General features: G+C 36.3%; 1 protein-coding gene across 1 annotated transcript in view; it reads right to left on the bottom strand.

Moving 5' to 3' along the window:
* Positions 1-15,790, bottom strand: part of C4H10orf90 (chromosome 4 C10orf90 homolog) — a 58,945-nt gene that overhangs the window by 19,457 nt on the left and 23,698 nt on the right. Inside the window, exons 2-4 of the mRNA XM_026704982.2 lie at positions 11,683-11,970; positions 6,291-6,484; positions 4,303-4,504 (exon numbers count right to left, since the gene is read on the bottom strand). Coding sequence (XP_026560767.2) covers positions 4,303-4,504; positions 6,291-6,484; positions 11,683-11,970 — 684 coding nt within the window. The remainder of the gene's footprint in view (positions 1-4,302; positions 4,505-6,290; positions 6,485-11,682; positions 11,971-15,790) is intronic.

Here is a 15,790-nt window from a genome sequence, read left to right as displayed (position 1 = left end):
TGTTTGCTTGTCATCATAAATTATTTAAAACATGTTGCTACTTCCCAGTATTTTCAGGAACGTAATTCTTAAGGGACAAACATTTGAGTATCTAGTTTAGATATTTCCACTAGAACATTAGCTCCATCAAAAACTTTTGTGAACAAAACTAAAAATGTATGTTTAAAATTCTTAATCATAAACATGAAAGTTACTTAGCTGAATTGATATACCTGAGACATGTAGCAGTTGAATGCAAATCTGCACATGCAATGAAGTTACAGAGGAAATCTTAATGAAAGTATTTACTTAGTATAGTATTCAGCAGTCTTCATATTTCTTGGTTATGTTTTATTTAGGCTTCTTACAAAACTGCTCCTTTTCTTGTTTGAATTCTCTTTATCTGCCTGTGGGACATCATCACATAGTTAAACCTAATTTGCATCACTATATTGTGACATCATAATTCATGATAACTGGGGGAGATCACCCATGTTATTCATCCATGAAGTGGGTAGAAGTATCCTACAATATTGGGAAAGCCACAGGAGATCCAGTAATCCAGAAAAATGGGTCAAAGCAAGACTTTCTCTTTTTAAAAAACAATTTAACTATTTACTCATTTAATGTTTTAGCCAAAGACATTTCTATTTCTCTAAGAATAATAGTCCTGGACACAGAATAAATGACAGAGAATCACCAAACTACTCCTTAACTGTAAGGGGCATTTAAATATTACAAATTTCCTAGAGATGATTTGTCTATTCTAGGGGACACCCAGTAATAGCTTTCTGATATAGAAATAATGGCTGAATGGCCTCATCTAGGAAACAGACAGATTATCTGGATGTTCTGTTTAGACAAGAGAGGTGCTTTTAGATGAGCCAATCTACTTGAAACTGGAGGAAAAATGCTGGCGCAATATTCCTAGGGAATTTTTACTTTACCACCAATTCCACTCCCCTATTCTTAAAAACAGTTTGAGAATAATTTTCTGAAAACAAAGAACAAAAATAACTGCCCGGCTCTTAGTTGTTTCAGTTCCTGCAACAATTAAATCCCCTCCCTAATCTCCATGCCAAAGGCAAAGGCAGAGAAGAAGTCTCAAATAGTCCATTTTTTTTGTAAACATGCCTGTCTGAATTAATATGTTCATTATTTTTATGAAATAATAGATTTACTGGATTTGATCCAACTGAAACCTGCTCATTTACTTCACCTCTTTATTGTCTAGTTTCTTTACTGTTACAAAACAAAATGTTCTACAGAACTCGAAGGTTTCTGGAGTTTATGAAATAATATATTTTATTTAAATCTATACTGGGTCATATCCAGCCAATCACATATAGAATTCAAACAGACCAGCACCTGTCTCATAATACCTCAGATTCAACAATTGTTGATAAGACAAAAAAAATGGATATTGGATGTTCTGCTGGAGATAGCAAGAAGAGAAGAGAAAGAACTGGAGAAAAATGACAAAATATAGACCTGCAAATAGAATGGCTGTGGCAAAAGAAAGCAAACACAGTAGCAATAGTAATGGGTGCTTTGGGTGGAATCTCAAAACATCTGCAGCACCACTTGAATATCACTGGCAAAATCACCAGCAGACAATCGCAAAAGGCAACTTTAGTTGGAACAGCTTACATCCTGTTGTTTTTCAACACCATCAAACAACAACATCTTTCTCTCTCAGGTCCTTGGGAAAGACTTGATATGTAGATAGAGGTACCAAATCCAGTCTCAACATCTGGCTGATGGTGTGACAAGCCATAATAATAGAAAAAGTCTTGATTTACATAAAACTGTTCCCCCACAATAGAGAAAGAGGATACTGGCAATTTTTTATGGGCTGAATCTGCTGCTGAGGAGAAAATGGAATATTGACAGCTAGTCAGCATGCATATTACAGGACCTAAGAAAAGCAGAATCTCAGGAACAGGAAGGAGCAATGGGATAAGATTTCCTTCCTATGGGGAAGCAGCTTGCCCACAAACACTACAAAGCTCCAGGGTTCCCAGCTGAAAATCAGCCTTCAGAGTATTTCATCTTGAACAGCATCTAAGGCAGAAACATTGGTTCAGCTGCTGAACAGAGACAAGATGCCCGTATAAGGTCATTTTTAGCTAATCCATCAACAGCTTGACCTGATATGGCTTCAACATCATTACATCCAGCCAGCATGTGGTTTATTTTCCACTAAACAATCTATCCATATAAATAACTTTCAAAACAAAAGCTTTCATAAACAATATTTATAATTTAAAACAACATCAATTAATCTAAAACTTCTCAGGACTCACCAGGTGAAACCATAAATATCGAATTCTTCTAAATGTAAGAAATAAATACTCAATATTCAAGCATTCTTGCCATCCTTTTATCCATGTCTTTTATTTTACCCAGCAACAACAGAATTTCAGGAGTTACAGCTACAAGTCACATCAGTGAATATTTATCCAAATTCCAGAGGAAAGTAGAAAAATGTTTCAGATGTAAGAAAACCTGAATAATAACCATCTTAAGATCCTATCCTTTCTATGTCTGTTGTTGAACTGTCAAGAAATGAAAGCTAGATCTAGATAGCTTTTTGTTTTGGTTTGTTTTATAGGTAGAGCTTCAATAGCAAAAAGGGTGTTCTACTTTGCTTTAAAGTATGTATTTTTAAAACATGTTTCTAACACATTAATGAATGTACAAATTATAAGACAGCTTCCAGATAACAATAATTAACTATCATGCCAACACATGAGAGCTAGGTAGGTTAAAGATAGTTAATTTGTCCAAATATGCTAGGAACGAACAATTTTAATGGGCCATGCAAATATATGGAATTTTAGAAGAAGATAGGCACTCTGACAAAATGGTTGCCCTGGGGAATGAGGCCAATCACAGTATAACAATTTACCTGAAGGGGAGTTATCTGATATAATGGTATGTGGGATTGACCTTAAGAGGCAGAATAAAGGTCTCCAGCCTAGGGAATGGTCTGATAAGAGGTAGATCAGTCCCCACTTGTAGTGTTTTAGAAGAGACCATCCCTAGTAAATCAGCCTTCAGATATTTCTACTTGAAATGCATCTAGACTAAAATGAGAGGAGGGGAGAAATACTTTGCAAGATGTATGTATGTTAGCTTTCATGATAGTCCAGACAACAAGCAAAACTGGGAACATTTTATTTTAAGATCACATTAAACAGAATCGCACAATATTGAAAGAATTTCTCCTTTTTGCTCTTTTTAGTTTCGAGAAAATCAGGAAGGGTGTCTTCCAAAACATTTCCTATGCTTTTCCCCAACTGAGGACTGAGTTGCCTCTTATCCAGTGGTAGGGTTCAAATTTTTTATTACTGGTTCTGTGGGCGTGGCTTGGTGGGCGTGGCAGGGGAAGGATACTGTAAAATCTTCAGCCAGAGATGGTATTTGCCGGTTCTCCGAACTACTCAAAATTTCCGCTACCAGTTCTCCAGAACTGGTCAGAACCTGCTGAATATAATCTCTGCTCTTATCCCACTGCTGCTAGGCTTCCCCTTATCTCCCAAGTTATCACACCTGCTGACGGAGTCCTGGTCAGTCTCTTGCGCCCCTCCTCACTTCCACTATAAACTTGATTCCCCTGCTTGCCTTTGTCTGTTTTCCCCCAGGGAGATGGACCTATTTCTAAACAAATGCCTTGACTGCAATAATCAATAATTTCCATTCAACCAATGTTTATGGGGTCTTCAGCGTGTGGGTACAAGTGTGTCCCAGCAACATTTTTGTCAATACAGATGATGCTATAGACTTGTGCTCTACTTCAATTTCCTCCTCCATTTAATCAGACAAATTCTAATTAAAATGGGTGGGGAGAGGAAAATATCCTCAAGCACACTGGAACCTAAAGGTACCATACTGCCTATCCTATCCTATCCTATCCTATAATATAGCATGGGGCAAAATAATTTCCCCTTTTGGAAACAATGGTTGGGAAAAGGAGAGCAAAATTAATTCATTGCAAAGATTTGAAGGGATTATAGATTAATACATCAATGTAAGCCAACAACTCCCTTACTTAGATTTATTTTTTAAACTGGGGTTTTATTTTTGTTTTTATTTGGGATTTTACAATACATCTATTACATTGGAAACTGCTACTGTTTAAATTTGCCAATACATAAAAGAACAAATAAGTAAATAAATATGAACCTGATATTTAGCCATATCACCAATAGTGAAAACAATGTTGCACAGTTTCAAAAATGTGGCAAAGAGTAGCATGCATGCATAAGACAAAAGATAAATTTTGAAGAGGCTTAATGGGGCTTACATAACTCAACTTACCACTCAGTGGATGAGGAACAGTATATTGTTTCTTCTTACTTGTAATGGAAGTTGAGGAAAGCTTGCAGGATAAAGCACTTCCTTGTTTTTCCCCCAAATCCTCGCTTTTTTGTGCTTTTCTCAGTTGCACAGTGTGTTCAATTTTTCTTAATCGTTCTTGTGAGCGGGAAATAAAATGAGGCTTGTGAACTTCCAGTGCCTCCTAAAATAAGCAGAAATAAAAGGGATATCATTCAGTCACCCTTAATGATATTTCTCTATTGTCCCAGGAAAGGATTCTTTTCAAATCAGTTATCTGAAACTCTAGATGTAGTGGCTATAATGGGGCATCTTTTGGCAATGTAGACTGTGCAACTTCATAAAACAAATGAGTACTGGCTTTTACCACATGTATTAGAGCAGATAACCAGTGCTATGCACATATTCCTTAATCAAATTTGTTCATTTTGTTCTGGTAGGGTATTTTATTTATTTGTTTGTTAAATTTTTATGGTGCCCATCTCACTATCCAAAGCAATTCCAGCTGGCTTACAAAAAAAATAAGAATGCAGTAATAAAGGACTGAAGAGGGCTGGAAATGTCTTCAATTTCCTATATTCCAATATTACTTACATTGGGAATTTGAATAGAAACCTGTATATAACCAGCATGGCTTTCCTGAAATAAATGCAAGTAAAAACTCATTGCAGAACTCAAAAAATGGTAGATTGGGGGAGAGCCCAGTATATAATAAAGAAATAAGAAACAGGTGGGCATACAAGGCCTGACCCCTTTACTCAATCTTGCATATCCTATGCAAGTCTAATACTTGAATGGACTATACTTTGCATGTGCTATTTCAAACCAGGATGGACAGCTGAAATTCCCAGGACCACACATAAAATAATCCCCTGAGGCTGCTTCAACCCCTATTACTTTCTACTATTTTTGAGGATAAAAAATACACAGGAATTGTAATGTAAGCACTAAAATATGCTTAATATAATTCAAAAGTCAAAGATCCCCCTCTCCCAGGGGTGGGATTCAAATTTTTTAACCGGTTCTGTGGGCATGGCTTAGTTGGTGGATGTGGCTTGGTGGTCATGTGACCGGGTGGATATGGCTTGGTGGTCATGTTATTGCCTGGGCGTGGCCAACTCAACATCACTCACATCGAGGCACGCATCTCCTCGCCTGGCCTCTCATGACTGTGGGGATGCTGTAACAGTCGTAATTGTGAAAAATGGTCATGTCACTTTTTCCAGTGCCATTGTAATTTTGAATGGTCATTCCACACAAGCAAAGTACCAGCAAAGGAGGGGAACAAAATTCCAGAGAGGTTCCTGAGGCAGGAAGTCTAGTCCTGCCAAGAATGTAATAAGGGTTAACGGAGAGGCAGTTTCTGTAAGCAACACCAGAATGTTTCCTTCCTGCCTTCCTTACAGGATTAGGCCAGTAATTTCTTCTAACAACCGGTTCTCCAAACTGCTTAGAATGTTAACAACCGGTTCTACTCAGAGGGGGCAGATTATCGCTGCAACCACATGTTCATCCCTCTTCTTTACATAATTGCTCCGTCCTCTGAAAAACATTCAGTATTTTGATTTTGAGAAGAGATATTTTCCCAGAGCAAGTTATACAGAAATCCTAGGATATGAATTCACCTAATCTTCTACAGTTAAAGGGAATTACCAGACTCATAATAATTGTAAATAATGAGGAGGGAGATGGTTAGAAAAAGTATACAGTATACATCATAAATATTAGCATGTGTAGACCAGTATAGTAGATAAGTCACTTCCAAATTCAGTTCTCAGTGTATCATGTAAGCAAAATGCTTCTCAGCAAGAAAAACACATTCATAAAACTATTGTTTTGCCTCTTTAAAATATATATATAGGAGCAATGTAACTCATCACGTTGATATGGTTATTTCCTTGGAAATCTCTAGGGGTAAAAAGACATTTATTGCTCCTATAGGGAATGTGGATATTTTGTGGATATTTTACCCTGAGAGTCAGTGGACTTGCAGGAATTTTCTCAGGCTCAAAGCAGACCTCTGAATGTTGGAAAGCTTCATATTTCTCACGAGGAACATCTGGTTCATGGGCTGCAGAGGTGGTTAACCTATTGACCATCTCTTTCTTCACATTTATCTTATGTTCCTTGGACTGGCTGGCTGATTCATATAATTTGTAATCACCTAAGAAAGACAGAAAGGCTTGTTTATTAAGGGGTGATAGCCAATTTGTTTTTCGCTTCTTCTAGATATTTTCAAACCCAGGAGGCATCTATAAAAGAAATACATACATTAAGTTGTTGAGTAGAGAATGTAGAGTTTTGTGCTTGTTTAACCCTAGAAGTCAAATCATACAAAGTTTCATAAATAAGCATAAGTATTATGAAAGTTTTCCTTCAGCTGGAGATCCACTAAATCTGGGAATATACCAGGGCTATTGTATTTAACTAATTACACACCAGGAGAAAATGAAAAGACAGAATCTATATATTATATATTTCAAAATCCTTTTAAGTTATTTCTGAGCGCAGGAAGAAGAGGCAACAATAGAAGTAATTTTCCATCTGCTTGCTGAGGCCAGATTCTACTAGTTTCTCCTCAAAGCATTCACTCAGACCTATTGACTTATTTCCATCAAGCCATTATAAGAAGTGTAATTTTCATTTGTCTTTTTTATTGTTTTCTTCCTTCCCAATACTCTTTTTTGTACAGTGCATATTACATCTTTTAAATAGCAAATCTAAAGATGCTATCCATGTTACTTTATTGATCTCTTAAGCCTTTCCAGAATAGCTGTAGAAAGACCTCTTTAAGCTAGATGAACAATCACCCTGATGGCAAATGCTGTTCTGTTCAAGTAGGTCTAAAGTGAAACAGATTAGGGGCAAAAAGCCTTTAGCTTCTGAGATGTCTGTAACTAACCAGAAAAAAAAAAGGTGTGTTATGGTGACTAGCACTTAGGAGATGTCATTTCTATATGCAGCAGCTGTGTAAAAGGCAAATTGCATGCTGTAAATCATTAGGAAAGTGACCGAAAATAAAAACTCCAACACTGTAATGTCCTGATGTGTATGTTCATATATAAATTGCTGCATATAGTTCGGGTCTACAGATTAAAAAAGCAAGACACATTAAGTGCCTTCGCTATGCTACCATCTAGTCCAGGGCTGTCAAACTCCCAACCCACGGGCTGGATGTATCACACACTGACCACACCCATGCCCGGTTTAGGGAAGGGGGGGAAAGTTCCGATACATCACATGATGCCACCGTGATGACGTGAGTTTGATACCCCTGGTCTAGTCTTAAAGGAAGATGTCAGGTGGGATTGTGGTACACGATCAAGATGTATAAAATCATGCATGAATGGAGACAGTGAAGAGGCAGAAGTTCTCCTTTGTTTATCAGAACATTTGGACTGAAGAATTGTTATCCAGTGAACCTTTTTGGAAGGAGATACAGGGCAGGCAAAGGAAACATTCTTCATATAGCAAATAATTAACTTGAAAAATTCAGGTATAAATTTGTGATGACCCAGGGTGGGATACAAAACAAACACAGTCACAGAAAACAGATGAAGCCCCTTTTATTCCTTCTCTCTCTCAGAGTCAGTCTCCACCAGGGTCATGACAAAATTGCTGCAGGATAATAACATTAGAGGTAGATCTTTCTTCCTCCTGGTTGAGTCCACTGCAGAGGACTGCATCCTAACTATGATGATCCTAATTCAGCAGGGCCAGTTTTAGATTCTTGTGTCCTTACGTTCTGGGATCCCTTGTGGCTGAAACACTCTAACCAACCAATGAAGGAAGAAGTAATAATGCTGGGAAGAGATGTGAATCAGAAAGTTAAGCCTACAATTCATACTCTTGGTAGCTACTTTTAATCATTTCTAACAAAAAATGTGAAAATTGCTTAAAATTCTATTTATTTTATTACCCATTTCACATTAGTTGGGCAATATCGTAGACTGGCAGTTCTCATTTGTTTTGAACTGTAAATTGTCATAAATCCTTATAACTTAAAGGCTTTATATCCAACCTCTAATTTATGTAGCAACTAATGAAAATTGCAACAACTTATTTCGATGCAGATAATTTTACTTTAATCCTTTGGCATACAGCATTTTATCCAGCTTTTAAAATGCGAATTCCTCTGATGGCAACACTATATTGCATGTAACATTCACTAACATATTTTCAGAAACTGTACTTAATACTAATGTTTAACTCTTATGAAGTCAGTAGGGTGGTCAGTGGGGTGGAGCATTCTAAAAGTCCTCAAAGAATTCAACAGAGTTTACGATATATTTCTATACCAATTACACATTTCTACTCATAACATCATATATGGAATGTTTTGATCTAACTTGAGTTGCTTCACTAATGATGGATAGAATATGTTTATATTCTGGATTATTCTTTCTCTGACAATTATATCCCCTAAAGTGCTATTACTAATAGATGAGAAACTAATAAATTAAATATTAAAATATGATACCAATTCATTATAAATTAATCTAGTCAGATTTTTAAATTGTTTTCATTATTTATTATCCTGATTAACTGTTCTTTTATGATCAACATTTTCTCGCTCAATTTATTAATTCAGAGAGGAGGAAGTTGTATCTGAAATTCAAATAGCCATTTACAAAACACTGTATGAGCCTCTCACTAAAAATGCAGGTTTAATTAGAATAACAAATAAAGCATCATTGATGTCCCTTTCTTGCCAGGCTGACAATAAAGCTAGTGCATTGTTTCAAAGAGTTAGTTGAGCAAATAAATTATTTTGTGCGTGCTTGAAAATTTTCAGACCAGCAAATAAGCAAATTCTGCTTTCTGCACCTTGTTGGAACAGTAACAAATATTTTATTATTGCTTGGATTATTTTGCGGTCCCACTAGTTATTGCTTGCAGGCAAATGGTATTTCTTGCAATGCACCATTTGCTACTTTGTCATGCTACTGTTTGTAGTCATTCTGTTCAGTCTTCTTGTAGCAGCTAACTAAATGGTCAACCCTTTGTTCAGCTTCTTTGCAGAGGTTGCATTTACTATCTGTTCTCAATTTTGGGATGCATTCTCTTTTGTTCTTAAGTCTTAGTCTTGTACAAGCAGATTAGCCCTCAGTCTCTTTCTTAAACTTCCATGCTCTTTATCCATTGTTAGGCCTTATTATTTGCTTTGCCTGCCGTTATTTTTTAATGCATTGGCCATAATGTTTTGCTTGCCATATCTATTTTCCATTCTTCACTTGGTCTTTCTTCCAGGCCAGTTTGGTCTCTTCAGTACTCAATCAATCTTCATGGTATACTAACTTCAATGCAACTTCTTCACTTCAGATACTCTTCCAATATCTTTATTTCTACTTCAACTCACTGGTGTACTTGTAACATTCCATGCCCACCTATTTTCCTTGGTAAGTAGAGCCTGCCAACATTGCTGCGGGGATGAAAGGCATGATTCTTTGTAATTATTTTTTCTGGTCTTCCTATCCAGGACTTTTAGTTCTGCTTGAGTCCAATCCACAACTCCAGCTGTGAATCTAATGATTGGAATTTCCCAGGTGTTAATTGCTTGATAGTATTTCCTCCACTGAGTTTGGAATTTAATATCTTCTTCACTCTCATGATATATTCACTACTAACTTTCCTAACTTCATTATCCTTGATGTTGTTGGCTTGAAGGAGGGACAGATATTTCTAATGTCTTCATCCAGGCTTTTGATATTATTTCCATAAGACATCTTGATTACAGATTTCTTTGTTATCCCAGTTGATGGTAAGGATAGCATATTTGTTCAATCAAAACTCCATTGCAATATCTTGGCTATATTAATCTTTGCACAAAGCTTTTGTTATTTCTATTGATTTCTGTTATTTTAGGTACTTGACTATCCAGCCATGTGGCAGGGAGTCAAATGCTTTGTTGTAATCAGTGCAAGCTACGTTTAAATTAGTCTCCTTCCCCTTGCAATTTTCCAAAATCATCTTATCTATTAGAAACTGATATTTTGTTCCTCAGCTCTTTGGGCAGTTTCTATTCTGCTCAGATGGAAAGAGCTTATTTTCAACTAGATGCCTGATCTTCCATGCTTGTGGTGCACTGTATGGCTCTTCTTCTTGATTTTTTTATTTTGTATCCAAGGTATTCCATTATAACAGCAGCTGTGCTATATATTACTTGGGTTGTTCTTTGCAGTGAGCTAGTGCTTATATTTGATATTATGGTATTGGCATCACTTAATACTTGTGCTATTTCTTTGGAACAAGCTTCAATGCAGGCAAGCTCTTTCTGTGCTTTTGTGCTGTTCTAGATGTCAGGCAGTGAGTATGCATGCCTGCCGCTCACATAAATGGAGCTGTGCACACATGCTTGCCCTTGCCTGCTAATCACCTGGAACCATCCCTCCCCCACCCCCCAGTGGTCTGCAAAGCCAAAAAAGTTGGAGAATTCTGATCTAGATGTTCAATTATTCTTTCTTCTGATTCCTCAGCCAATACTCCTGAGCCCTGTAGACCATTTATCACCAGATGTTCATGGAATCCAACATCTAGCATGGTCCTTGCTGACTTATGCAATGGCTGGTCCAGTATGGGTTACTGTAAATTTCCTTTCACTATATTGTTTATAAGACGTACATTCTTTGTATAGGTCCTCTGAAGGGAACCTCTGATGAGACCTGTCCACTGTTCAGTATGGCTGAACCTCTTGCAACCTTCTCAAAGTAGTGCCTCAGTGAGGTATTAACAGAATAACAGATTCAGAAGGGACTTAGGAGGTTTTCTATCCAATCCATTGCTCAAGTAGGAAACTCTATCGTATTTTGGACAAATGGTTGTCCAATCTCTTCTTAACAATCTCCAGTGTTGGAGCATCCACAATTTCTGGAGGCAAGTCGTTCCATTGATTAATTGTTCTAACTGTCAGGAAATTTCTCCTTAATTCTAGGTTGATTCTCTCCTTGATTAGTTTCAATCCAGTGCTTTTTTTCCTGCTTTCAGATGCTTTGAGAAGAGACTGACAAAACTCAGCAACACTTTTTTGTTCAGCTGTTGATAAAAATAGGATCACCAACATGATCGCCAACATCCGATAATGGATATGGCACAAGAAGAAGTAGTAGTATTACTTAAAGTAGCATTTATTAAATTATTTTAGTATAATAAATATTTGTGGGTTGATGAACAAACTAAATCTTTATGAAGGGATTGAGAGTTTGGGGACCTCTGCTAAAGACCATGGAAAACTTCCTGGAATCCATTGCATTCCAATGCAAACATTTCAAAGCAGACAGTTGCAGACAAACCTCCTAGTACAATACTGTGCCATTGAATTATAATGTAATTTTTTTTACTTCTTATAATTGAAGCTATGCTTACCTTTGGAGAATGAAACTTTCCCATTACAATCATTTTCATCCAATAATGATTTTGATGATATTTTGATGTGGCATGCATGATTAGAAAACTTTTGGTTTTGGAAAGCTTGAAATTTTCTGTCTTTGGACTCTGATGTACTTTTGGGTAGATGCTTGTCTTTCCAAGAAATCCTACCATCTATTAATAATTCTTTTTTAGATGATTGCTCCAAAAAGGAAGCAGATGCAACTTCGTGGTATTTGTCCCTCCTGCTTTGTTTTTTGTTGTTTCCTAAGAATCCATGTGCATCTATTAAAAATTAAGAAAAGGGAACTCAGTTGCAGACCATGCATGATATACCATTTCACACTCCTTGTGTTATTTACAAAACAGCATTTTTTTAATTGAAGGATCTAATTCATTAATATACTTTAACATTTCAGAGAGGTAGTGCTGTCTCACCATGACTAAAAAACTGTGTACGATCATTAGCCTCTTTACTTGCTTGCTCCCTAAACTGCTTTTAATCATGTTTTTTTTTTCTAACAAGACTACCTGTGATTACAAAATTAATGTCTTCCTAAGCAGCACCTACATTTTATTTCCATTTCCACAGTACAAGATTGTACATGCTAGGAACTGGGGAAATAATTGTCAAGAATTAAGGTACGCTTCATAAAAGATACATTATTGGTGTAATTTATTTCATAAACATATTTCAGTGGCTCACTGTTTGACTCAGGAATTTGACTACAGATAGGCTTTCTCTATTTTGGGGGCAGAAATTTATCGCAATTTATGTAGCTTTCTGTTAAGTTTCTTGGAGTGGAAATGTGAGAAGATTAGCAAATGATGTAATCTGATTCAGAACAAAAGCCAAATTAATAAATGGCCATTAGCCCAAATGACCGTTATTGAGATTCCAGTATAAAATGGATGAATAAACCTAGATCCTTGGAACTGAGACTCTTCTGTAGGGTTTACCCAGGAAAAAGCAGCTGGCCTTCTTGTCAAAAGAGATTTATTTTGCCAGATTCATATTTCCCAACCAAGCCCAAAACTGGCTTAATGCTACTTAGAAACACAAGGAGCTGAGGGCAACAATGGTGGCAAACTCAGATCATTCTAATATATTATTTAATTAAAACTTGCCAAAATCATAAGCTTAAGTTTGAGGATTTTTTTTTAAAAAAACTATTTAACCAACATTTATGCTATTCCTTATGAAGAAATATCAATCAACCAACTGTATGGCTTATGACTTCTCTTTTCTATAATAAACTTTAAAGTTCACTTGTACTTTTCTAAGTAAATTGGAATAATCAGATTTAATTGCCCTGTTCTAATCTTATGTTGGCACTTATGCATGCTTATTCTCCTGTACCTTTGAATAGGTATGGGAATTAAGGAATTATTTGATTATTATGTTTGGGTGTGCTGAATTGCTAAAAGACCTGAAAATCCATCAACAAGGTATCTTTCCTATCAACCAAGGCAACCCAAAGGCATTTGGCAGCCAAGTTATTTTGATATATTGTCTGAGAGAAAATCATTGTTCCTCCCTAATTTGATAGTAAAAATATGAAAAATTAAAGAATAACTTTCCAAAACTATAAATTTGGTGATAATTTGGTTTCATAAAGATTGGAGCTCAAATAACATTTGCTATTATTAATTTATGATAAATGGGCAGAAAATAAATGTGGATCCATTGATACAATTAGCTGTCTCTTGTACCAATAATATAATACTCAAACTGCTAAAATGAACTGCTAAAAATGAAGGTGGTTGAGAAAAAATTAGCATGTGTTTTTATGTGTAAAGACATAAACAGACATCTGTTCTGAAACTGAAAATATATTCTTAGGCTGAGCTCAAGTTCAGATATGCTCTTTTCTACAATGTTAATCATCTATTCCCAGAATGATTAATTTGCACTTGTTTCTGATAATAAATCTCAGGAGTCTAATGGGAAAGAAGAAGTAGATCATATTTCTCGATCTGCTCATTATGATATAAAATACCAAGCTGATCGTATCTCAGGTGACACTAGGAGGTTAGTTCTTAAATTGCTACATTGATGTTCTTGTAATAGAGACTGGGTTTTCCCCCTTCCATACATTTTCTCTTTTTCCTATCCCATCTCTCCTAATTTCTTAAACATACTTAATATATTAAGTATGCTCCCAGTTGGAGCTACAAGGAGACTCTAGCTGGTTCAATGACTTTTTTGGTAATGGAATTAGAGTAAGCTGCCCCTTAATTACAGCAGTGAAGCTAAAATAAAACAATTTTTTGCAAGGGAAAAAAATGAAGCTCATCCTATTTGGCAAGAAGATTTCTTTCCAGCTGTGATTTCTATTAAACTTTGATAGTTTCACTACAGACTTTTTCTACAATCAGAATGGGTTCAAGTTTTCTGGGCCCACTCAGCTAGAACCCTCCTTCTAAATAATCATTCACTTTCCTGTACCCTATGTAAGACAAGTCTAAAATTAAGACAGTGTGATCCATATAGTTTGCAGAACTATAAAAGATAATGCATTTTGGACACCAATGCATAGAGGCCTTGTAGAGTGGCTTTTTCAGAGAAATAAACAGACAATAGAAGAAAGTGGTATGCTGTAGGGAGGGACAGAAAACAACTAACAAACACCAAATGTCATGGAAACAACAATATAACCTAATCAATAATGTAGTGCCAAATTGGAAAAATTCCTTTGAAATGAGAGATGTACAGAGCGTGTTGTGGCAGAATGGCATGATCTGGCATTGTGTACTTCCCCACATTCCACTCAGAACATTTCCACCCAAAGTGCTTGTGCCATTCCCATATCTGCATATCTTCTTACAATCCCCAAATGTTGCTTTTTGGGGGGGTTGGTTGGGTACTTCCAACTCTGTTGTAGTACAGAAATAATTGCTCTGAGGTAGGGCTTAGCTGGTAAACCCTAGAACTCTGTGGAAGTTGGTAAGTGGAAACAATAGAAACCATGATTTCCTCACCCTTTCTCATGATTCCTGAAGTTTAGCTGCACTAGTACGTCCTTTAAAGACCTTAGGACCCATATGTAGAATTAAGTGACAAGATTCCTGCAAAATTCCTCCTAATATTCAGCAGTGGACCTTGCCCAGAATGCTTGAATTTTTATTTTTCCCCTTTTGAGTAAAACATTGGAGAAACGATTTTTGTTACTAGAGGACCAGTGTTACCTTGAGTATTTTTATGTCTTGTGCTTAGTGCTGCAAAGCCAACACGAATGAAGGTGCTGTAATTCTGGCTATTTGCAAACTCTTGTTAAGGAACTGTGGAATAGAAACTGTTGTAGAATAGATGTACCACGAGATAAGAGGTAACGTGAGCATTTATTAGCTTAACAAAATTCACAGGTAGTTTACCATACTTAGATAATCTTCTGTGTTAATACAACAATTTAAGTTACAATGTAGAAATTTCATCTGTGAGAACGATAGGCTTCTCACAATTGGTACTGCCATTCTGACAAATACAAAGATTAAAAAAATGAAAAATAACATAAAAAAAATCCATAGAAACTATCTGGCTCTGTATCATGGAGGTGTGTTCTAGAGATTTTAGCTATTTCTTTTCCTTTTTGAAAACAAAACAAGCTCATAAAAAATGAACGAAATCAAGCTTAATTTTAAAAAACTCTAAAAGATGTATTAAACTTGGTTTGAAAATGTATGTAGTGTTCTGATCAGATCCTGAGAAGTGGAATTCGAGGAGTACACTCAAACTCAGACATGGTTTAGTCTCTGTACTGGCAAGAAAGCTGCAGTACTACAATTAAAGATGTTAGAACTAAACATGAGTCAAATTGCACATTTTTTACCTTCCTAAATTATAACTGCTTCTAAAAAAGCAGCCTCTAGCTTTTGATGACCTTGTCTGTTTCAATTTGTGGTTTCATCCTCACCCTTGCCTCCACTATTCATTTCCCATGCCTTCTGCCTGTTGCTTATTACAAACACTACAAAAATTAAAATACTGGTAGCCAAGAAACAACAATCCAAATTACTAACACAACCAGGTGGCTCCCTGCAGTACTCTGCGTACAAGACAGGGGTGGGATTCTACCAGTTCACACCTATTCACTAGAGCCGGTTG

This window comes from Pseudonaja textilis, chromosome 4 (assembly GCF_049901715.1).
Source record: "Pseudonaja textilis isolate UNSWEBS1 chromosome 4, rPseTex1.2, whole genome shotgun sequence".
Classification (NCBI taxonomy): Eukaryota; Metazoa; Chordata; class Lepidosauria; order Squamata; family Elapidae; genus Pseudonaja; species Pseudonaja textilis.
The sequence above is the reverse complement of the archived record's forward strand: the minus strand, read 5'-3'. Positions and strand labels throughout refer to the sequence as shown.